This window comes from Gadus macrocephalus, chromosome 16, assembly GCF_031168955.1.
Source record: "Gadus macrocephalus chromosome 16, ASM3116895v1".
Classification (NCBI taxonomy): domain Eukaryota; kingdom Metazoa; phylum Chordata; class Actinopteri; order Gadiformes; family Gadidae; genus Gadus; species Gadus macrocephalus.
Genome location: NC_082397.1, coordinates 23,294,030 through 23,319,029, shown reverse-complemented (window position 1 = coordinate 23,319,029; position 25,000 = coordinate 23,294,030). Strand labels below are relative to the sequence as shown.

The 25,000-nt window shown below is 43.4% G+C and overlaps 1 protein-coding gene and 1 long non-coding RNA gene across 5 annotated transcripts in view; both read left to right on the top strand.

Annotated features, from left to right (window-relative positions):
- Nucleotides 1–25,000, top strand: part of LOC132473984 (uncharacterized) — a 397,093-nt gene that overhangs the window by 18,227 nt on the left and 353,866 nt on the right. The window lies entirely within an intron of this gene.
- Nucleotides 1–25,000, top strand: part of LOC132473982 (leucine-rich repeat and fibronectin type III domain-containing protein 1-like protein) — a 163,975-nt gene that overhangs the window by 85,892 nt on the left and 53,083 nt on the right. For all 4 annotated transcript variants that reach the window (XM_060074385.1, XM_060074384.1, XM_060074387.1 and 1 more), the window contains 6 exons: nt 11,875–12,091; nt 13,021–13,172; nt 13,574–13,827; nt 18,046–18,289; nt 19,510–19,667; nt 19,968–20,348. In XM_060074385.1, the coding sequence (XP_059930368.1) occupies nt 11,899–12,091; nt 13,021–13,172; nt 13,574–13,827; nt 18,046–18,289; nt 19,510–19,667; nt 19,968–20,348 (1,382 nt within the window). In that variant the 5' untranslated portion in view covers nt 11,875–11,898. The remainder of the gene's footprint in view (nt 1–11,874; nt 12,092–13,020; nt 13,173–13,573; nt 13,828–18,045; nt 18,290–19,509; nt 19,668–19,967; nt 20,349–25,000) is intronic.

Below are 25,000 nucleotides of genomic sequence, written 5' to 3'. Positions count from 1 at the left end.
CACTGGGCGAAGTGTGCTCATTATTTCTCTCTGCCGGATCATTGCTCAGAGCAGCGTTTCAGTTATTCTTACTGTGAAATTAGTTTTGCTAAAGAACTGACAATGTTCACTTCATCACCACAGGAATAGGTGTCAGGGAGCGAAAAGGCATTCATACCTGAGCCTCAGCTCCAGGTTGAACCAGCTGACTAATTCACAGCCAGATACATTAATAAGACACGCCTACATCATGTTGTTACATATATATATATATATATATATATATATATATATATATATATATATATATATATCCTTTAGCCTATATATATATATATAGGCTACTGAGTCAGTAGCCTATAGATATATAGATATAGTACTATAGATATATAGATATAGTAGATATATATTTAAATCACTGTTATTGTCAACAAATAGCACAGAGCTAACGTGAGTCACCAGATGTGACTGGTAAACGTCAGGTGAATCTACAGGTTTACGTGAACGTATTAATGTGAGCATGTTAATGTGAGTTAGCACACCTGTAAAGGGTGTTTCTTTGACCAACGTGTCGGGAAAAAAGATAGGATAGCCAAAATCACATGGCAGGATTCTCTTGGACAAATACAAATTGAAAGCTATCCGTGATATGTTTTAATGGGTTTTTGGAAATCTACTGTGCTGAAGTTCAGTGACTCGTTTGCTGTTGGACAGACTAGAGATGCTTGTGATCCGGAGTCAACCAGTTGTATTACCAGATTCTGTCCTGACCCGAGCCCACAGCAAACATACCGGAAGTATCACTGTCTCAAGCATCTCCCTCCCAATCTCTCTCTCTCAGTTTGTCTCTCCCACACACCCATTCTCGGACTCAATGCTCCAGATTCATTTCTTACATGGTCTAAAAAACAATCTTACACTTTCACAGACCCCCAAAAGACGCACTCTAACTAGACCCACCCACCCACCCACCCACCCACCCACCCACCCACCCCCCACCACACACACACACACACACACACACACACACACACACACACACACACACACACACACACACACACACACACACACACACACCCAACACTACACACAGACACACACACCTCCCACCCCCTCACTGTTACCAACCAAGCATCATTGGCTGTTGCTATGCTACTGGCCCCTACAGAGACTTTTTTTTGTGACTGCATCCAATGATGGCTTGCCGCTTGCCAACAGTCCTAGCGGTGTACCTCTCTCAGTCTGTTTTGTTTTAGCCGACTATCTTTTTTCTCCTTCACTTCTCTCAACCTTTCACTTTTATCGCTCTCTTCCTCCGCTCTTTACCACCCCTTACCACTCTCTCTCACCAGCTCGCTCTCTCTCAGCTCCGGTCTCGCTCACTTATTTTCTGGCATCATCCTCTGCCCCCCCCCCGCCCCCCCCCCCCCCGCCCATGCCATACACACACACAGACACACACACACACACCGCCCTCCCTCCAGCTTGGAAAAGGGAACCTAATGAACCATGCCATTTGAGAAGCACAGAGAGGCCGAGACACAGAGAAATGTGTCTAGAAAGGGCATGTTTGTCAGATAGAGTTGGGGAGATGGAGTGGAGAGAGGACTACACGATTTTCTTTGCCTTTCTTCTTTTTTATTTTGGCGGGGGGGTCGGGATGGGGAGGGGCAAAGGTTTGGCCGGTAGCGGACCTGTTGCAATCTGACAGTATCCTCTCATACCATCGCCGTAAGAGCGTGGAGCCACGGGCGCCCATCCTTTGGTCCAGTCTGCGTATTTCACAGCAGATGGACGATTTCCTAGGTTAGTAGTAGGCAAATGTTCCGGCTAGTGTATCACTGTTAAATAAAACGTATTCGATCTGATCATACACACACACACACACACACACAAATACACACACACTGCGCCAAATTCTTCAAAGGGATTACATTTGCTGAGGCATGTTTGTTTCTTTCTACTTTCTTTCAGATCCCAGCTATCTATTGCCTTGTATTTCCAACCGTTAAAAATATATACACTTGTATAAACTCATTGTATACATTGAGCTGGAACAATAACCAGCCATGCAATCTAAACTGATGAACAAGCCAATCTTACTCAAACTGTGATGATACAATAGTTGGCAATGTTGTAGACATACCCAGAGTATCTAAACAAAAAATATATACTTGGACTTAGTTTATTTTTACCTTTTACCAAAGAAGGACACAACGGTAGTTGTGAGACAAATGAAGTAATGGAGTGGAGTGTTTTCAGACAAAACATCGAGACCGTCATCCGCTCTTTGATTTGACCAGAGGATTATGACGCAGAGAGCACGGTGTGGTTACGACTCGCAGCGTTGTGTGGATTTCAATGTTCTGCTTCCTGTCACTTTGCATGAAAGATGTTCCCAAAAATGATCAATTTAGCAGATTTCAATTAAGCTGTTTGTTTATCTAAACACAATTTCATTGCCTACTTCTCATACCTATTACATTCAATATTTTAGCCCCCCATCATCATGACATCATCACAGATTTCTCCATGACGGCTTTTGCTAGAATGCTCATGTGCAAAGAGCCGTGATGCGCTGACAACATGCTATTTCTGCGTGCACACTTTATTAACTGACTAAGTGTGTGTGTGTGTGTGTGTGTGTGTGTGTGTGTGTGTGTGTGTGTGTGTGTGTTTTACAATCGGTTAGTATGCGTGCAAGGGACAGCTCATCTGCTCCACATGCGTTTTTTTGCCCCCAAACCATTACTAACAAACTAATCCCCCCTAATCAGACACTGCAGATCAGTAACCACCGCTCTTTGGAGTCACGGTTGTTGCACTGCCCAGAGTGATGTGGTGAGACTCTCCTCCACAAAGAGAAGGCCAGCGAGGACCCGCACAGGCAGATGAGAGCTCGGTGAATGCCGGGTTGGGGTGATGAAACCTACCAGTCATTAGTTTGCTTAAAATCCCCCGGGGCTCCGCATCTCCACGCTGAACACATTAAGGACCCGTGCAGGATTGGCTGAGCAGCAGAGGCAGAGTGGGGTGAAAGATGGGAGTGAAATGTGGTGAAGTATCTGAGGAGGATGGAGGCTGAGGGGTGGATGGATTGTTAAAGAACAAGACTGAGAGATAGATGGGCGCCGGGGAGAGGAAAAAACAATCAGGCGGGTGGCAGGTACGGCGCACATGTGAAAAAATGGAATGAGATGACCACAGGAATAAATAGGAGTTATATGCAGGATGATTGTGAAAAAGGCAGAGGGAAGAAATACGTAGAAATATAGAGAAGAAAAGGGAGCAGGGAATTAAATAAATGGAAGCTAAGGACAGGTGGTTGGGGAGGGCCATTTGGACGGAGCGGCACGCGTATGAGAGTGAATGACAAAGACGTACGGAATGGAGATAGGGGCCTGGTTATTTGGTGAACAACACTGGAAACAGAGTTAACACGGCAGGCTGAATGTACCTTCTGTGGGAATCCGGCCGGGCGCCACGCTCGCATCCCGCAGCAGATCAAGATTCAAGGAAATAGGTAATAAAATGTTGGTGACAGAGCGCAGGAGGAGGGAGTGACAGCGGGGAGATGGAGGAACAGAGGGTGAGGGAACAGAGTAGCTGGTGGGTGGAGAGGGGGAAAAGAATGACAGAGAGAGAGGGTAGAGAGGGAAATTAAGAGGATGAGAGCGACGAGATGTCCATCTCTCCTCCCTTGTTGTTTGTGTTGTAATAACTATGTACGGGTAACACTTTATATTATGGTCCTTGTAATAAGCCTTAGTTAATATGTAATAAGACCTTATTATATGCTTATTAACATTCATTTGTGTTAATAATGGTCTTATATATAATAATGAGATTTTTTATAGTTGTTAATAAACGCATTACAAACCCATTTATTGAGTCTTACTAACTAACCTATTATGTCATTGTTAAACCTTTACTAAGCATTTTTTATTCTTATTAAGTTAATAAATCCTTTATTAAACTGCCAATTATACATTTTTGCAGGTACGGGATCTAAAGCGGGAACCATGCATATAAAGGTTGATAAGTCCTTTATTAAACTGCTAATTATGCATTTTGCAGATACGGGATCTAAAGCGGGAACCATGCTTATTAGGTCAATAAGTCCTTTATTAAACTGCTAATTATGCATTTTGCAGGTACGGGATCTAAAGCGGGAACCATGCTTATTAAGGTTAATAAGTCCTTCATTAAACTGCTAATTATGCATTTTGCAGGTATGGGATCAAAAGCGGGAACCATGCTTATTAAGGTTAATAAGTCCTTTATTAAACTGCTAATCATGCATTTTGCAGGTACGGGATCTAAAGCGAGAACCTTTAATATACACTTAATAACAGTTAATGAGTACTATATATTATCGACATTGATAAAAGGTACAATAAAAAATGCATATACCGTAAATACAATGCCGTTGAAACACATCTTTTGAAAAATATTTATTTTTTAAATTTTAAAAACTTAATAACGTATTCTTGAACATCATCATTTAAAAATACGCACTAGACGAATCCGAGTCCGACATCTCCATGGCCTCAGGGGATGGGTGGCAATTCTTCTGGCTGGTCTTTATTGTTACTCTATAGAGGGATTATCAGTCAACGTCACTCTACGTCACTCGCCGCTCTACGCGCATGTCATTGGCAGAAAGAGACGAGAGCGACAAGAGCCGCAATCATGTGTTGTTGTGCGGTTGGTTGGACAAACCCTTTTAATAAGACTGATTATCCCATTTATTCTACTTCTTGCTTGCCAACAGAATAAAACAATTCAAATACTTAATAATTATGCTTTTACTTATTCATATTGCATGCTTATTAAATGTATACACTTGAGTTCAACTCCCTCAAAAAGTGGTCCCCTTTAATTATGATCGATCAAACATGTTTTTGACACCTCAAAGGGCGTTATTCCGCTTATACCATGGTCACTTGCCAAGGAAAAGAAATTAAGATCATTCATTTATATTTTCATGTGTTTTACAATCCAAATATAAAGTTTTTCACATAAATAGGACGGACCGTAGCTACGACTTGGCAACGGGAGGGTTCTAGTCCGCTGAGCTATGAGCCAGAGAGCTAACCTTATTGATTGTACATATTTATAATTCGAAATTCGTCCCAGCCAAGGGCGTCAGTTTGTTTTTAGAAGTGGTGGGGACAATAACCATAAGCTTGAGTGTGGTTTGAAAAGTGCTGGGTACCCTTATGTAAGCTATTCATCCATTCAACGCTGCATTACAATATGCTCAGTGTATAGTCAGGTGTTGAAAATCCTATTCGAACAATAAGTTGAAAACACAGTTTGTGTTTTGGCTTGTTTTGCAAAACTGCGTTGGAAACACCATGGTATTGGCTCGGGATATGTAATACTAATACACACAGGACAAAGAACAGTGTTGGCAATTTAACACTTATCTTGACATCAACAAAGTTTACCAGACAAACAATGCCAGACTGTAAAGGGGGTACGAAATGAAACGAGGTACTGAGCATCAGCCTTTTGAAGACGAGCAAGGGCTGCTGGTAGCATATGTTATGCTGCATTAAAAAAAATAAAAAAAACAAGCGCCCAGAGGAGAATTGCATCTGCCAAATCCTGACCACCAGTAAACACTTGCGAAGGACCAATGTAGACTTCACTCATTGCAACATCATTAACAAATTGCCCGCAGATAAAATCCCCTACAGTTTAGGATAATCACACAGGTTATGCGAGAACATATTTATGTCAGGATAGGCCTACCAGGCTCCAAGTCGTCACATATCTCAATCAGACAAAACAACTATAACCACATTGGCATAGCAATCGCACCGTGTGTAGCTGCTACTAGCTGCAATCTATACAATGCATACTAGCTGGAGCCCCAACCAGAATCAGATCACAATTGCTTAGGACCGTGGGTAACCTTTGGCCAGGTCATCACGAGCAAACAGAACCAGCAGCAAAGTTTACGTCAACCAATTTCTTACCTTATGTGGCCCTCCACATGCAGGCTAAATGATGTATCCATATCGTGTCACAAACATGCTTTTTACAGGAAGCAAAAGGACCGGCTATTTTCTGAATAAAAATGTCAATTTTGGCTGTCTATCTTGAAACTTCTCCAGTGCGTTCACACCAAACGCGACGGGGCAACAAGATCCCATACAAAGTGAACGTATAGACGCGTATCGGGTGAATTTTTTGGATTTGTTTTGATTTGTCGCGCCACACTTTCGCCGTGCACAGGCGAGCATGTTCACGAGGATTTGTGGCGCGACAAATTCGCTCGAGTTGAAATATTTGAACAACATTTCGCGTGATGACAGCCAATCAGCGTTCAACAGCGTGGCCACTGAGTGACATGTGTAACGTAACAGCCAATCAGCGTTCAACCGTCAAACTCAGTGCAGTGCAGTCCGGGGTGAACTGCAGCATGGAGGAGAAAGTGATTGTTGCCGTTTGCGACTCTCGGAGCTCTATATATAATAGTATATCATATAATATAATTGTATATATAACATCATGGCAAAAAGCTCTGTGCGCCTCCGGATGGCCGTAGCGCGGGGAGCTCATAGGGATTGGGCTTCTCGGGAGTCTGGGTTTGTTTACCGGCGTTGCTATGGGTTCCGGTCGTGTGTGTTCCAACGGTTTATTAGGTAGGTCTATCTAATAAATGATGTCTTCGTGCGCGCCTATCGCATGATTTTAGACTCGACGAATTCGGTTGAGTATGTGGGGATTTTTTCAGTCGCAATTGGTTTGCACATTTTTTAAAGTGGTGGGGACAAAATTCGTATTTCAAATAGTGGGGGGGACATGTCCCCCCCGTCCCCCCCGTAATCGACGCCTATGGTCCCAGCCTTTATACCAATGATACTAGAGTCTATAGCATATAACCGCGTTGTCTGATTACAGTTTAATTAATTTTTCACAATTTACCAGCTCTCGTTTTGAAGATTAATCACCGCACCATTTGTTTCAATGGGAATCGCGATGGTCTATACTTTCAACATAAAGTGTACATATTTCTAATTCGAATTAACCACAAGGAGATAACCATGGCACCGGTCAATTTTTCCGGTCAATGTTGATAAACAAATAATCCCCCTATAAAGAAACACAAAGAACATTGACCACAATAGACATTTAGCAGACATGTTACAATAAGCATTAAGCCGTTTAGACATGGATTCATGACACAACTGTTAAAATTGGTTACCTAGTTTCATACGATAGCATAAACTAAACGTTAGCTCAAATGTAGCACGCCAAGCCTCTGAAAGAAAGAAATGTAAGCCAATAAAGTTTGCTAGCAAACAGCTAGCTAGCTAGAATCAGCTACCGTAACTATAGCATCATATTCTTAAACTTACCAGAGAGTCATCCTCCAGTTCGGACCTCTTCCTCTAATCCATGATTTTTGTTCTGGTTCCTGTCTTTTGTCTTTCAATTGTTGGTGTTGGGTGCTCATTCCGACGATTCCGACATGTTCTCCAAACGTTCGTCAAACACTTCATCAAACATATGCGTCGAGCCGTCATCCACTTGCATAAACATAACCTCCGGTTTAAAACGACCTTCAAAATAAAAGCCTTTAAAGGATGTATTATATGAGGCACACAACTGAGGGGTATTCCACAAAGCCGGTTTTATCACATAACCGGGTAAATTAACCCAGGGTTTGCGGTAACCCTAGGTTTTCCGTTCCAAAAGGATCACGGTATGTTTGTTGCTATAGAAACATATGCTCTGAATCAAACCTGGTCGGACCAGGTTTTGCGCAGGTTAAGTTTGAAACATAACCCGGCTTTGGGTATTTCAACCGGCGTTCACCGCAGATTTCATGTGTTCACAATGGTATGCCCTTTTGATGAGAGAACTGCTGATATCGGAGCGCAAATTATACGTGCCATCCACCGGGAGCGATTGATAAGACCACGGCTCGACATCTTGGCATATCGGATGACTTTTTGCTGGAGTGGAGAGATATAGATTCTCGCGCAAATCTTTAATATATTTAAATAGCCTAACATAGCCAACACTACCAATCGAGGACCTGGCCTCAGTTCACTCCAGACTATTTGCGTAGCCCTCCGTTTTTTTCAAATGGTAGTTTTAATCTAGGCTATAATTTTGGAGATGCTGAGCACATCTCAGTCGTTTCAAATTACCCATCCAAGATTTGTATCGGCCTCCTATCATACAAAGAGCAATATTGTCTGAGTACAATGCCGAGAGGCATTAACATAAAGTATAAAATAGTCCTAACGGACTTGCGGAGAATGTTCGATCGTAGCCGGCGGCTTCATTACAAGCAATAATCCATCTTGATCTGTGAAGTTGATGAATTGTCACTTTTAGGTTTTCTACCCAGTTACCCAAAAAAGAAACCTTTGGAATAGTATGCGCTGTGGCAAGCACACGGTTTGCATGTGTTAGCCTACTTCGAAGGCAAAAAAAATCGGAAATACAAGAAAACACAAAAACCTACATTCAACCAGTGGGGTATGGGCCGGCCCCTGACTTTCTGAGGTGGTAGGTACCTCCAGGTACCCCCTCCATGCCAGGGCGCCCTGAATTTAGTTTATCAACAGCTCCTCCACCGGGGTCAAGACAATTTGAGGGCCAGATCCAGTCTGCCGACTGTCGGCCTTTTCACGATTGGCTTAAAAAAATGGCTTATTTAAATTTATACCAATACGATGGTGGGAAAAGCTTACCAGTTTGTGTGTTTCTTATACTTCATTTTTATACTTGATCCTCTGACCGCTTGGAAGCAATCGGAGTACATATTTTTTTAGAAGAAAGCGGTTATGTGGTAGGATCTTTAAGAATGCTTAACTGGGATATTTATATATTCATGGCTCAAATATTAAGGATCATGCTTTTGACGTGTAACTAACGCATTTACGCGGTCAGCGATCCGCGGCCAGGCTTTGGTTCTCCGGGTTGCAGAGGCTTTAGCGTTCCCTTTTCTTGTGATAATGTCATTCTCCTCGTCATAGCTCTCCAGGAGAACCTGGAGTTCCATTTCATTGAAATAAGCGGCCCGTTTAGCCATATCGATCAGGGTTTCCATGATCCATACATCACGTCTTTTTAGGTTTGGCGTGGACGCGCACAACCCTGTGTTAACCAACCCCGAGTTGATTGAACTAATGCATAACCGCTGCTGTGGAACCCAAAACTCTGGGTTGGTCGGCACAGGGTCAATCAACCTAGAGTTCAGCGTTAACTCAGTGTTTGTTAAACCTCCGTTCGTGGAACACCCCAGATCACACTCGCTGAACATGTGCGAGTTTATTAACCTTATGCGCATAAAAAATGCTTAGTAAAGTTTTAACAATGACACAATAGGTAAGTTAGTAAGACTCAATTAATCGGTTTGTAATGTTTTTATTAACTATATGAAACTCATAAGACTATAATTAATATTATTAAGCAATCAATAAATAGTTAACATGTTACTTATAAGTGCTTATAAAAAGTCTTATAATATCACAATAAACATGTTTATTATGTTATTATTAACACTTATAGATAGTCTTTTTAACACCAATTAATGTTAAAGGCACCCAGTGCAACTTTCGAGGCTTAAAAATGAACATTCAATTTCTAGTCTTTTTTACACGTAGTAAGTTTCAATAACTCCATACTATTACATACCGACATTTAAGCAGCAAAGATGAGACGTTGTTGTGTGGTGAGAACTGATACAAAATCGATAACAACAACAATGCCGCCATTTACTTTATTTTTTGTAACCTACAATAAATAAAGCAGGCTTCCAGTCAATGGAAAAATGGCTTCTCCCCACCGGCGATTGTTGTTGTTTACGATTTTCTATCAGTTCTCACCACACAACGACGTCTCATCTTTGCTCCTTGAATGTCGATATGTAATGGTATGGAGTTATTGAAACTTACTACGTGTAAAAAAGACTAGAAATTGAATGTTTATTTTTCATTGAATGTTTACATAAAGTTGCACTGGGTGCCTTTAATAAGCATATAATAAGTGTCTTATTACCTATTAACAAAGGCTTATTACAAGGACCTAAATATAAAGCGTTACGATTTACGTATATATTAAGGTGTTTCTATATAAAATGAACCTTATATATGTATCATTCATGCAGACAGAATGAATGGCATGCACAATAGATTTTCTGGTGATTGTGTTGTGTGAAACATTTGTGGGATATGGTTTTACACACGCTGGATGGCCTTGGAAGGTCAAGATGTATGTACGAATGGATTGTCACAAAGAATTAAAAAGCGTTTAATACTTAAACATGATGAAGACCATAGGTGGGGTTTTACACATCCTTGAATCCATGTTTAGCGATCCATTCAAGCTAAGGGCTGGGAGGTGTAGGTACAACGGGAGGCTGGGAGGTGGTGGTACTGTGGGGGGCAGGGGGTGTGAGGCGGGGGGAGGCTGGGAGGTGGTGGTACTGTGGGGGGCAGGGGGTGTGAGGCGGGGGGAGGCTGGGAGGTGGTGGTACTGTGGGGGGCAGGGGATGTGAGGCGGGGGGAGGCTGGGAGGTGGTGGTACTGTGGGGGGCAGGGGGTGTGAGGCGGGGGGAGGCTGGGAGGTGGTGGTACTATGGGGGGCAGGGGGTGTGAGGCGGGGGGAGGCTGGGAGGTGGTGGTACTGTGGGGGGCCGGTGGGGTGTGAGGCGGGGGGAGGCTGGGAGGTGGTGGTACTGTGGGGGGCCGGTGGGGTGTGAGGCGGGGGGAGGCTGGGAGGTGGTGGTACTATGGGGGGCCGGTGGGGTGTGAGGCGGGGGGAGGCTGGGAGGTGGTGGTACTGTGGGGGGCTGGTGGGGTGTGAGGCGGGGGATGGGGGGAAGTCACAGGAAAGACAATGCAGTGCTGTTAAATGGTCTGAATGCACACAGAGTGCTCGGAGAGAAAACACACACACACGGGCTCACACACACACAAAATGGTGAATGCATCGATCAAGCTTTTATAAGGCATTTGAGAACTTTTCCCTCTGAAACACGTGCACATATGCACTCCAAAGTTATTTCGGTATTGGTCGACGTCAGAGAAGTCAGAAATAGCGTCGCACAGAAACACCCTTTATGTTGTGCTATTATGGGCAATCCCCTTGGCCCTTCTCTTTCTTAAGGTGAAATGGATGGATCTATACAGAGGAGACAAGTTCAATATGGTTTAGTGACACACAAGCAAAGGCCAAGAGTTATATAACAGTACAAAGTGCTTTGCTTGTCTGCTCTTTGTCTCTCCATCACTGTCTTGCTTTCCATTCATCTATATGGGAAGATTCCCTGGCAGAAAACCCTGTATCGGTGAACCATTTCAAACACACGTTAGTGGTTCTGTAGATGGTAGGAACTCAGAGTTTCATCATCTGCTACTTCCCTTCCTGTAATTTCCCAGCACTTCTCTTTGCACTGTCAGGCAGAAATTAGTCCTTTTCAATGAAATTTACATTTTCCTAATGGGAATTTCTTGGTCGAAACTTGTCCCTCTGGCTATTCATTGAAATGGAAAAATACAAAGGCCTAGATAATAAAAGTAAAAGGAAAATCGTAACCGATATTTGTAACATTTTACAAAAATGGTCATAGCATTAGAAGGATATTGTGCCAGGAATGTAAGTAGGTTTGAATGTAATAAGGTCTGGAAACCACTTTCATTGTTAGGTCATTCCAAAGAGTTGTTCACACTTGTCGAAAACGTGAAATGTGTGACCACATGTTTGAAGTGTAATAGAGGGCTTTCCTTTTCCTTTCTTCTTTTCCCTTCCTCATTCAGGAAGATCTACCAATCTTATCCCAAGTCTTTTATCTCCTCTATCTCTTTAGAACCACGTTTCACCAGTGCTCTTGTTATTTTTTTGTTGTCTTTCTCGTTCCAGCTGCCTTGGTCCCGTTGGTCGACAATGGAGCGGCTGTGGTTGTCCTTACTGTTCCTGGCCGTGGCCTGCAAGGGCCAGCCCTGTCCCAAGCGCTGTATGTGCCAGAGCCTCTCTCCGTCACTGGCCATCCTCTGCTCCAAGACCGGGCTGCTTTTCGTGCCCTCGGCCATCGACCGGCGCACCGTGGAGCTGCGACTGCAGGAAAACTTCATAACAGGTAACTTCCAATCCCCGCTGCCAGTTTGGAGTTGATGGGTTGAACATCTTAATCGTCGTCCTCCTCCCGGAATATAACATGCATACATTTTTTTACTTCTTTTAGGAAGTTTTACTGGAAAGTTTCTTTGTCAAAACTATCGCTTTGCAGATTGTGTATTTTGTATTTACGCGCCATTGCACAGATTCAATGTACGTTTTTTTAAAATGCTATTGAGGACCTATTCAAGAGTTGGCCAAATATTACAGGTTGCATCTTTAAATGTTAAAAGTAACGCATCCATGCAGCGGAAGCATTAAGATGAACGTCTTATGTGCAATGTGAATGTGTATGACTTAGGTCTCTATGTGTTTAAAATGAGGTTTGGTTAGGTTTCTTTGGTCATTTTGGCATCCCTGATACTGTGTGTGAACTGATTATATTAATGAATTTGGCTAAAAACTATAGATTCCGGGTGGCCTCCTGCTCTCGGACTAATTAAATAAATAAAAATACCTGGACGGCAAGCCAAAGTAAGGTATCATTGTTGGGAACTCTGCTTTGTCTTAGTAGCTGGCATGAGCCACGTGTAATTTAGCTGCATCAATATGTTAGAGGGTAGTTAAGGGTTAGGAGGTCACGGGGTGCAGAGAATGTGAAATCGTTGACATGCAAACTCACCAAATCTAAATTTACTTTACCTTGAATAAAACTTAGGATTACTCTTTGTGGAACATTGTTGGAAACATTTGGGATAATGTAAGTACATAACTTAGCCAAATGTTTAACATAGGTCTAACCATTGCATTCATTTGAATACACCTGAATAAATGTTGCTTGTGATGACCCTATCAATATCCTTTTAATCTTTGGGCCTTATCCACTAGCACATTGTGTATAACACCAGCAAGGTTTAAGCAAAGGTCTCTGTGTCTCCCCTTAACTCACAGCGGTCCGAAGGAGAGACTTTGCCAACATGACAAGCTTACTCCACCTGACTCTGTCCAGAAACACCATCAGTCAGATCCTCCCCTCAGCCTTCAGCGACCTGCGCCGCCTCAGGGCTCTCCACCTGGACTCAAACAGGCTCACTGTGATAAAGGTGAACAAACCGCCAGCGGAATCAACCCCTGCAACGCCAGCAGTCAAAAACAGCACCAGGATTTTGACTTATTCTTGTTACGGATTATCTTGATTTTTCTAATCGTTTGCCTATGTCATATTAAAAGGTTCATCTTGAATTTAGCTTAAAAAATACCAATTCAAATAGATGACTTAGGCAGATAGTGATTATGGAATGTAAAAAGCACTCTGATTGGCTTAGGATATAGCCAATGAGACACAGGGAATCAGCAGCATTAGGAGAGCCGAGCTAGGTAAGATCCCACCAAGATATGGCCTCTCTTTGGCCAAGATATGACTTAGGCAATTATGCTATGAGGCTAACGAAATGTTCCTGATGTATACCTCAATTTCTCTCCTTGGTTCTCCTCCACCTTCCAGGATGACCACTTCAAGGGGCTGACCAACCTGCGCCACCTGATCCTGGCCAACAACCAGCTGCACTCCATCTCCCCGCACGCCTTCGACGACTTTGTGACCACGCTGGAGGACCTGGACCTGAGCTACAACAACTTGGCACAGGCGCCCTGGGAGACGGTGGGGCGTCTGACCAACGTCAACACCCTCAACATGGACCACAATCTCATTGAGAACGTCCCCCAGGGGGTTTTCACCAACCTCCACAAGCTGGCAAGGTAAAGGGACGAGACGGCCCAGAGTCAGGCCATGTGGTGATCGATGGCAGCTATGTTCTCCACCAATTAGGAAATAGCCCCAATCTGGGAATGCAGTACATTTATTGTGAATGTTGTATATATATCAGTGGCGGCTGGTGTTTTTAAAGTGAGGAGGGACTGCGCAATTGGTTGCCATTGGCCTGCTTGCACTGTTAGTGTAGTATGGTGGCATAAGTATGTGAGACTCAAGTTTTTTCAGGGTGTTTTGGTGAATACAAAATAGCAGGGAGGGATAATTATGTGAATAAAATGGACACAAATCCACTAGTGGCAGCATTGTACTTTGAAAGCTGGTGGGCAGCATGTATTGGACTACAAGGGCAGAAGGAAAGGATGCAAAGCCAATTAGTCGAACCAGGCCTACTCTTGATTTGTAAAACGAAATTAAAAAATCTGGGCCTATCATTGTGCCTATTTTTGCCTTCAATGACTGATGCTATTGGTTGTTATTTGGCTATGTTTATTTTCGGCTACAATTGTTCTAAGAAAAATAAAGACACAAGACCAAAAGTGATTTAATTTAAAATGCATCATGCTCTTAATCAATATTCTTTCCACAATATCAAACAAAATGGCAGAGTAACAAACAAATAAAAGAACCACAAGAACATTATTTCACAACTATTTACATGGGCTGTAAGCCTAACATTGTTTGAGGCAAATGTGGATGTTAATGGCTGTTTCAGAATGTTGGTCATGGTGTTATGCCAATCGGGATTGAGGGGCATCATTTATAGATCAAGTCAATCCTGAACGCTGTTCGTGTTGCAAAGATATCAGTGACCTGGTCATACCAAACGGGATATTTTAAAAGGGATTTCAGAATAACGGCGTGTGTAGTTCCACATTTTCGCCACCCTTTCAGAAGGCTTGGTAACCCAACGGAGGAGTGGCGAATAATAGGTAGGCTCAGTGCATTTATTTCGGGACCTTGCCCAACTTTTTGAGGAGGAAACGCTAATGTAAGAGAACCGAGCCGCACCGAACCGCACCGCTCGGTGGAAACGCCAATATAAGCGAACAGAGCTGCACTGTACCGCAACAAACTGTAGCGCACCACTCGGTGGAAACGAGGCATACGACTGAGCGGGTTTGTTGGTTCATAGCCTAGACTTAAGGGGATAACCCCTCCCTCCGGGCTGCTCCACAGTCAGGTCTGCTTATTGGTTCATAGCGCAGCAAGGGCTCCTGCTTATTGGTTCATAGTGCAGCCAGGACTCCTTCTTATTGGTTCATAGCGCAGCCAGGGCTCCAGCCTATTTGTGAATAGACATTGGCGCGATTCAGATCCCTTATGCCGCGTTTCCACTGCAGGGTGCGGTACCGTTCGGTTCGCCTCTGTCCAGTAGGGAGGGGGCGCTATATTATATATACATTGGACTTACTGTATGCCAATGTTAAGGAGGCATACAGTGCAACAGCTCTCCCCCCCTGGGCAAATCAGACCACTGCTTGATACAACTGTCTCCTATATACAAACCTCTTGTGAGGAGACAGCCAATCACCACCAGGACTGTACAGCAGTGGTCTGTGGAGGCTGAGGAGGCCCTGATGGAGTGCTACAGGACAACAGACTGGGAGATGTTTCAGGAAGACTACGGCGACGATATTGAGGGTCTCACTCAATGCGTCACAGACTATATAAAGTTCTGTGAGGAGAGTGTTGTCCCCACCAAGAAGGTTCGCTGCTTCCCCAACAGCAAACCCTGGATCAACAGGGACATCAAAGTCCTGTTGAACCGGAAGAGGAGAGCCTTCATGGCAGGAGACAATAAGGACACACAGAGGGAAATACAGAGAGAGCTGAGGAGGGAACTGAGGAGGGCTAAAGACTGCTACAAGAACAGAATAGAGGGGAAGCTGCAGCAGAACAACCCCCGAGAGGTGTGGGCGGGGTTGAGAACCATCACTGGCATGAAAAATGCTGGAGGATCACAGGAAGGGACAAAGGAACGGGCCGACGAGCTAAACCTGTTTTTTAACAGATTTGACTCACCAACTGGGGCCAGACCAACACCCCCCTCCCCCTCCTGCACTACTCATCTCTCTGCTATACCACAAGACCTACAGGAAGGGACAGAGTAGGCTGTTCTTCCTGAGGAGGCTCAGGTCTTTCAATGTGTGCACTAGGCTACTGCAGATGTTCTACCAGTCTGTGGTAGCCAGTGCCACCTTCTTTGCTGTAGTGTGCTGGGGAGGAGGCATCGGGAGCGGAGGTGCCAGCAAGATGAATAAGCTGGTGAGGAAGGCGAGCGCTGTGGTGGGGATGAAGCTGGACTGTGTGGAGGCTGTGACTGAGAGGAGGATGAGGGGGAAGCTGCAGGCGATCATGGACAATCCCTCTCACCCTCTCTACGCTGAGCTGAGGCAACTCAGGAGCACATTCAGCCACAGACTCTCTCAGCCACGTGCCTCAAAGCGCTTGGGGGGCTCTTTCATCCCATCAGCTATCAGACTTTATAACACCTCAACCCCCCGCTCCCAACGTCCCCAAAGCTCCCAACGTCCCCAAAGCCCCAACAGCTCCTTTTTCCCGACCTGATTAAGGTCTAAACCCCACACCTAAGGACTGCACCTATTGTTAACCTTGTTATTTGTTATTTATTTGATAAATTTTTTCGATTACTTCAGGGTCCCGGCACATTTGGCACATTTATATTTATACTTATATTTATATTATACCTCATATTTCATCATACTTATTTATTTACTTAACACACAGGTCACCTACAAACGGAGAGTTACATGTATATAGTATGTTTGTTTTATCTTATCTTTATCTTATTAAAATAGTTTTGTACTATAATCTTATTTTAAATTAGTAAATGTATTGTATATATACTGTTTTTTTTCGCACTTCTCTTTTCCCACTGTACTGCTGGTCACCTGTGAATTTCTCCCAAGGGGGATTAATAAAGGACTATCTTATCTTATATCTTATCTTATCTTATAGCCCAGCTCAGTTCCGAGGTCGCGTTTCCACCGCCGACAGTACCCTTTATGGTAGGCCGGATGTCGATCGCCGCGGCAGCTACGTAAACATTGTGACATCATAGCAGCGCGACACAGTGTAGCCTGCTCAATAAAAACAATGGAAAAGTTAAACAGGACACATTAAACCAAGAGCTACCATGGAAGTCGTCCAGCAACAGTTCCTGGCCTTTATGCTTTTCATATGGCAGTTAATCAACTTCCGAATGCAAGCTTTGTTTGACGAAAGTTTGGAGGCTGAAATACCTCGAGGCTACTGTTTGTTTGTTTTTATCCCCACGTTGCCCGGAAGTGACGATTCTGTCGACCAATCAACGGAGGGGGTGTGTAGCTCGAATATTCCGGCACCCTTTCAGGCGTCTCAGTACCCCAATGGAGGAGTACTGAAGACGAGGGCAAAACGAGTATGGTTCAGTCCGGGTCACGCCCACTTTTGGCAGTAGAAACGCAATCCGTACCGCACCTTTGCGAACCGAACCGTACCGCACCCTGCAGTGGAAACACGCCATTAGCTAGTCATGCCGACTCAGAGGAGGAAATTTCTCCTCTCGTGTTATTTACCGGACGCCAACACAGCCAGGGAAATTAATGGGAGTCAATGGAGGCTGAGGGCGGAACGTCCTCCAGCAGTAATTGTCAATAGGCGATGGGGGTGCTAATGTCCCTTTACCAAGAGAAACAAACATTACATATACAAAGGCATTAGAGTAGTCATATTTTAGGGCATTAATACATTACAGTCTGGGCAATCTACATTCTTTATTCTCAACAATGTTAAGGAGGATCTTCCTCCCTCTCCTCACTGGAGAAGCCTCCGCTGATATGGGAAATGGGTACAATAACTAGTGATTGTTAGTGCTTGGTACTTGGTTCTATGAACATTCTTACTGTACCGACAGTGGTGTATTGTTTCACCTTCTTCTGACAAATGTAATTATTGTACGTTGCTTTGGATTAAAGTGTCTGCTAAATGCTCTTAATGTAAATGTAATGTAAATGCTTTAATGCTTTTAACACGTCCTTCATGTATTATGATTGCTGTAATATTTTGTTGGTGTAGTTCATTCTGCTCAGAATAGAATTTTCATGTGGGAGGTTTGTTTTGCTACCTCTAAAGACCCCTCCCTCTCTGACCATCCATCTGTCGGTTTCTCTGGTGCGCACGCCCACCCACTCTTTTCCCAGGCTGGATATGACGTCCAACAAGCTGAAGAAGATTCCCCCAGATCCACTGTTCCTGAGGATCCCGGTTTACGCCAAGTCTCGGGGCTCCCCGCTGTCGTCGCTGGTGCTGAGCTTCGGCGGAAACCCACTCCACTGTAACTGTGAGCTGCTGTGGCTGCGGAGGCTGACCCGCGAGGACGACCTGGAGACCTGCGCCTCCCCCGACGACCTCAGCGCCAAGTACTTCTGGACCATCCCCGAGGAGGTGAGCCCCTCATCTAATCCCCGCTTTCAGATGGAGAACGAAAATGGGAAAATTACAAAAATAAAATTTATCTCTACTAATCTCTACTATATAATAAAAATATATTCCGCTCATGGTAATGCACAACTCCTGATTTTATTGAAGAAAGGGGATTCACAATCGCACAAACGCAACTCTTTCTACACATTCCCTGATTGAAAAGGAGCAGGGAGAAGGAGAATCTCATTTTGCCTGCCCCTTACTCAGAACAATTACAATTAGGGCATTTAGCAGACGCTTTTATCAAAAGCGACTTACATCAGTTAATACACACATTGACCCCCCGACGGCAGAGTCAACTATGGGAGCCTCGGGAGCAGTTAGGGTTAAGTGTCTTGCTCAGGGACACCTCAACACTCAGCAAGGAGGAACTGGGGATTGAACTAGCAACCTTTCAGTTACAAGACAACTGCTCTACCTCCTCCTCTAAGCCGACCCCAACGGATCTACCTCACAGGAACAATCCCAAGCCTTACATTTCTCGAGACAAAAAAAGGTTGTCTGCATTTCCATCACAGTCTAAAGACCTGCGAAGGTTAGGCAAAGTAAGTTATTTTTCAACTGACATAAAACAGATGAAGGTCATGACAAAGCAAGAAATAGTTAGAAATAAATAGTGAGAAATAAATAGTGAGAAAAAATCGGATCAATGAAATCATCTCAACTATTTACATCACTGCGAAAATGCAGCATTTTCCAAAAAGAATGGCGGCAGCGAAATAGACCGATAGACTCAACCCTGAACCTCATATAGCCAGTGAACACAAGTGTAAGCTCTGTACTTCCATCAAAATATCCTCTGTGTTGAGAGGAATCAATATAATAAAATAAAATAGGGAAGCAAAGGTAGTTTGCAGGAATAATGGTAATATGTGCATTCTTGAATTCATCCATGTTTTGGAGATGTTAGTTTTTTAGGTTGTTTTCCTGTTCCATAACTCAAAATAGATCATCAATTTTTCAGAGAACGTTGGTATCCAAGACAAAAACCAAACAATCAGGGATGTTCAGTGCTTTTGCAAGACCTTTTGAGGGGTAAAATAATGTACTCATAACTCAATTTAGACCCTGGTTCCTGCAATGAAAATGCAATATTGGTTCCCACTGTGTGTCAAATTCTACTGTCTTGAAGGAATTTGAAATAAACATTTAGATTCTTTGCTCTTTTCAAACATCAAAAGGAGTTCATCTGTGACCCGCCGGTGCTGACCCGGAAGTCGCCGCGCACGCTGGGCCTGGAGGGCCAGCCCGCCAGCCTCAAGTGCAAAGCCAACGGTGACCCCGAGCCTGAGGTTCACTGGATAAGCCCTGAGGGGAGACTTATCTCCAACAGCTCTAGGTGAAAAACATATAATATCAGATACCAGTATGTGATTTGTTCAATTTGTAGGCCATTTGCACCACTAAGTGGAATGTTGTCGCACCACACCACAAAAAGGGTTAAATATATATTGAATATACATAGAATATACATATATATATATATATATATATATATATATATATATATATATATATATATATATATATACAAATATAGATATATAAATATATATATACACAGCATATATTCTACATAATATTTTGGTCATTTCAGAAAGTCAAAAGCTGATAATTCCTAACACACTTGTGTGTTTAGGACCATGGTGTATCCCAACGGAAGCCTGGACATAAACGTGACGGCCCTGAAGGATTCTGGGAACTTTACGTGCATTGCATCCAACGCGGCGGGCGAGTCCACGGGGCGCGTGGAGCTGGTGGTCACCGCCATGCCGCATTTAGCCAACAGCACCAGCCGCAGCAGAGACCCCTCGGCCGAGCCCGCCCCCTCAGACATTCTCATCTCCTCCAAGGCCGTGCTGCCAGGCAACGACAGCCGGGGGGCCGAGCGAAGGGTCTCTCTGGTGGAGCTGACGGGGAACTCGGCTCTGGTCCGCTGGAACAGCCAGAGCCTCTCGTCGGGCGTGAGGATGTTCCAGGTCCAGTACAACAGCTCCGGGGACGACACGCTGGTGTACAGGTATGTTCAAACACGTCACAATGTTCAGCTTCTTCCTGAGAGCTCACGTCTTGTCATGGGCTATTCTGTGGGCTATTCTCGGTGTGTGTGTGTGTGTGTGTGTGTGTGTGTGTGTGTGTGTGTGTGTGTGATTTTTTCTATGGGTGTCTTGGTATTTAAAAACACTACTGCAAGTGAATATTAAATCGCAGTGTGTTTGTGTGTGTGTGTGTGTGTGTGTGTGTGTGTGTGTGTGTGTGTGTGTGTGTGTGTGTGTGTGTGTGTGTGTGTGTGTGTGTGTGTGTGTGTGAGAGAGAGTGAATTAGGCGCAAGCAGCTGCTCTGAGGCAGAGAGCTGTTGACAGATGATGCCAGTAGAGATAAGCCTGTCATCTGCATAAAAAACAAAACCTATGTCTAATCAGCTGGAACGAATTCAGACAAAAAAACACGAGTTCATGCTCAGAGAGAGAGAGAGCGAGAGAAAAATAGAGGTAGAGAGAGGGATAGAGAGGGAAAGAGAGACAGAGAGAAAGAGATCAATTAAATGTGGTGCTTTGTGTCTCCTGAGCAAAGTGAAGGCTTTAAGAGTTACTTTAAGTCTGTTGTACATCTAGATAAGAGTGAATAACCGCATTTGAAAACAAATAAAGGGTCAGATTAATGCTTGGTTATAACTACTAATTGATGGATATGTCTATGAATGCCATACACATAGAATACAGTATCGTTTTCACAGTTCCCAATTATAACAAAATGGCAACAGGAAAAACATGTGAAATTAATTTAAAGCCGATCGAAGAGATCGTAAGACGCTAATTTGCAAACATGAATGATATCACGTTTTATACAAAGTTATTTCTGACAACTTTTTTTGTAGCTGTTTGCTTGATATAGCTTTTAGGAAAAATGAATCTCCCCTACCGCTATTCCCCTCTGTTTCAGTCCCTTCAGAATGCGCTGCTTCTGGTGTCTGTAGCTTTAATTCAAATGAGCTGCTCCCCATGACCAATGAGCTGTCAGACTGAACCACAGCATGGAGGAGAAGGGATTGTTGCAGTTTACGGAATCCTGGAGCTCTTTATCTATATAATATATTATACAACGGGGGGCCTAAATCCAGCGATCTGATTGGTTCCTCCGCTGCGCGTCGGGGCCGGACAACGCCCCTTAACAGTGGTATAATGAGCACATACCACAGCCTGTCGTAATCTATTGCTTAAATATAACATAATATAATATAATATAATATAATAATAACATTATATATTATCATATCTAATATCACAGCCAAAATCTATGTGCGCCTGTACAGACTTTTTTCAAAGTTTGTATGCCTGTTGGAGCACCAGAGGACCAATACAACACCCTAAATCCCTAAAGTGTTGTCTTCATAATATGTCCCCTTTAATATGTTGCTGTTGAGTTCCAGTGATAAGGCATTGGGGGTTTCCTGTATAATGACCTGGCGTGTATCAGGGTGGGAAGAGAACACTAGGTTTCACTCTCAAGAGTATTGCCTCCCACTGATCACCCCATCAGAATCAAACCCCCAAATCTCCCTGAATACATGGGAAAGCCTTCTTTGTTCATATTCGATGAGGAAACCATATATATTGTCCTACCCAGTAACCTTATTAACCAAAATACCTCATAATTGCGAATAACTCTGCTTTTGCACATCACTGGATCTTCACATGACTAGATTGCATACATAATTGGATTTGGTTTATTTAGTCAATTATATTATTACCCTGTAATGTATTGTTTTTTGGTTTTATAAATGTTCGTTTATTTTTTTTAAACGAACATTATTTTTTTTATAGTGTTTGAACATTTTGCCTTAAATGGTATTAACCGTAGACTTGATGAAGATTGTCCACGTCCAGTCTGACTCTGTGTTGTTCTGTGAATAGGAAGGGAAAATAAATTTTCATGGAAACAGAACAGGGAGGAATGGCTCTATTTTGAGTGGTTTCCACATTACTAAAATATAATTAAGAGTGAATTAATTATTTCTGGCTTTGTTCCCCTGACTCACAGCATGCTTTGAGATTCCAGAAAATGAAGGGATTGATATGTGAGATTTTAAATGAACGTAATGTGCGTGTGTGAGGTATAAATATGTCACCCAGCATTTGGTTTGAACCAATTATTTACGGGGCACCAGAAAGTGATGTTCTGTTTGGCCAGGAAGTAAATTTTTCAAAAGTGAGATGATATGTTTGTTGAAGCTTTTGGAAGTTCCTGAAGAAAGGTGCCGGGGGGAAACCAGCAGGTTATTGAAGTTAGGGACAAGGGGGTAAGGGGTCTGTCTAGACTAATCATTACTTTAATTAGCACCAAATTGATCACCGCACACTCTCACCCACACAAACACGGCACTGACACCCACACATGTTGTATAAGCAACGCTGATTATGTATACTTGCATTTGAGTGCACTCCCACCCAAGGTTCCGAACAATGTGGCAAGGCACTGCAGACGGACACTGAACACACCCACTCACCCAGCATTCATCATCACAACACACAGAGGAGAATAACTCCATAAATCTGCACTCTAACATTAGAACATAAACACACAGGTACACAGATGGACTCCTGGAGATCCGACTCCCACATACACAGGATGAGGTGTGTGTGTGTGTGTGATCTTAAATTATTTAGTCTGTTTTGAGTCAATATCCATTAGGGATTGAATGGCATAAAGAACTGGAAAGATGAGGATTAAGGAATATTTGTTCTTTAAATTTTCCCTTTTGGTTTTAGCCAAGGAAATGCAGCATTTAAAATTTATCCAGATATTATTGTAAATGATCTAAATTAAGTAATTTGATAATTATTTTGCAATCAAACATCAATGCACATCATTAAAGCAGTATTAAAACGTGTTCCGACCACTGGAGGGCAAACAAACAGCAAAGAAACATGACAAAGCCATGGAAGGAATACAAAAAAGACAGAAAACAAAGCTAATCTCCTATCATCCATACCATTTATCTTAACCTCTTAAGTGTTTTTTTAGTGTTTAGCACACTACAGACATGCTGAGAACAGATTTTTAATGGAGTTCATATTTATTCTGCTTGTCCGAGGCAGTTTGAAATCAGAGCCTTCGTTAAAAAGCCCCAATAACACCTTTCGATAGAGAATATTGAGGGAAAAGCAGTCAAAGAGGAAGTTTTGATTGGTGCAGTTTTAATGCATATGTAGGAATAGAGAAAGAGAGACATGGATCAGTGGACCAGCAGATATTATCTCACCCAGAATGTAAGGCATGTCCTCTAAACCTTTTAATGGCTGTTCTCTGTGATCATTGCCAAGGTTGTGTGTGTGAGCGTGTCGACACACAACCACATCTGCCTAAATCACTGATCTTTAGTGCCTTATCAACCATCTCACCGTATTTAATCAATACCTAGTCGAGTTAATAATAGTTATGAGTGGGTGTGAGTGAGATTTTATGTTTGTGTATCTATCTGCATGTGTGCATCTGTCAGTTTTTATATGTCTCTCTCTCTCTCTCTCTCTCTCTCTCTCTCTCTCTCTCTCTCTCTCTCTCTCTCTCTCTCTCTCTCTCTCTCTCTCTCTCTCTCTCTCTCTCTCATATGGGCTCCATTAACTGTGTTCAGCTTAGGAACAGACGAGACGGACGACAAGTGAATTACGTAAGAGTTGTCCTTCTCGCCCTTTAACACTACTCAGGGATTATACCGGGGAAACATAGACCTATGTCATGAAACAGTATGTCCATGTGTATTGTGTACAGGATTTTGGACAGGTATATACAGACATGTTCAAAGAAGTTCCACAGTTGCCCACCCTGATGAGCTTCAAAATGCATGTGTTCAGCTCCACTTATCTCCTCAAGAAAGCCTTGGTCCTGTTCAACATTATGAATGGCTAATGGCTGTCGCCAACGCAGTGCAGGTAGCATCTTCACATCGCACCACCACATTGCTACATCGCCAAGATGTGTCCATAATACTAAGAATCTGTGTAGTGCATCTCCTAGCTCCAAGTCGGTCCTCATTGGCGCACAGTGGATAATATTATTGCATTTATGTAGCACCTTTGCAAGCAATAACAATTAGTGCCTTACATTCACATGCATGCACACATTTAAGCACACCCGCCAGCCACACTGTTAACAATAAAATGCAATAACAATCCAGCGGTTAGGCTGTGTAAATGTAACCATAGTCCATGAAGCCCATGCGTATGGCCCTGCTCTACTCTGAGCAGGGCCAGACCCCCCCCCCCCCCCCCCCCCGGAGTCCGTAGGGAGAGGAGGGAGACGAGATGATGGATGTCTGCCCGCGAATGGTTTGGGCTCAGGTTGGGAGGCGGAGGAACACTGTTATCAAAGGACAAATTAACACGGGATCGTCCGGGAAATGAATGACGTGAGCTGAGATAAGGAACACGGAGCACTCTGCTCGGCTACCGAATGCTTCTGTGAAGCCGGGCCGAAAGGGATGCCTATATGGATGTGTACGGAGGGACCTCTGTGGCTCTACTATTTATTGACCAGGGTTCCACACACAAAACCTGGTCGTAAAGATTATTCCCAGGGTTGTAGGATTTACTCTGTGTTGGTTGACTGTATGCATGGCTTTTGTTTGTGTGCGTGTGTGTGTGTCGTCCGTTGAATGTGATCTCATGCCTTACA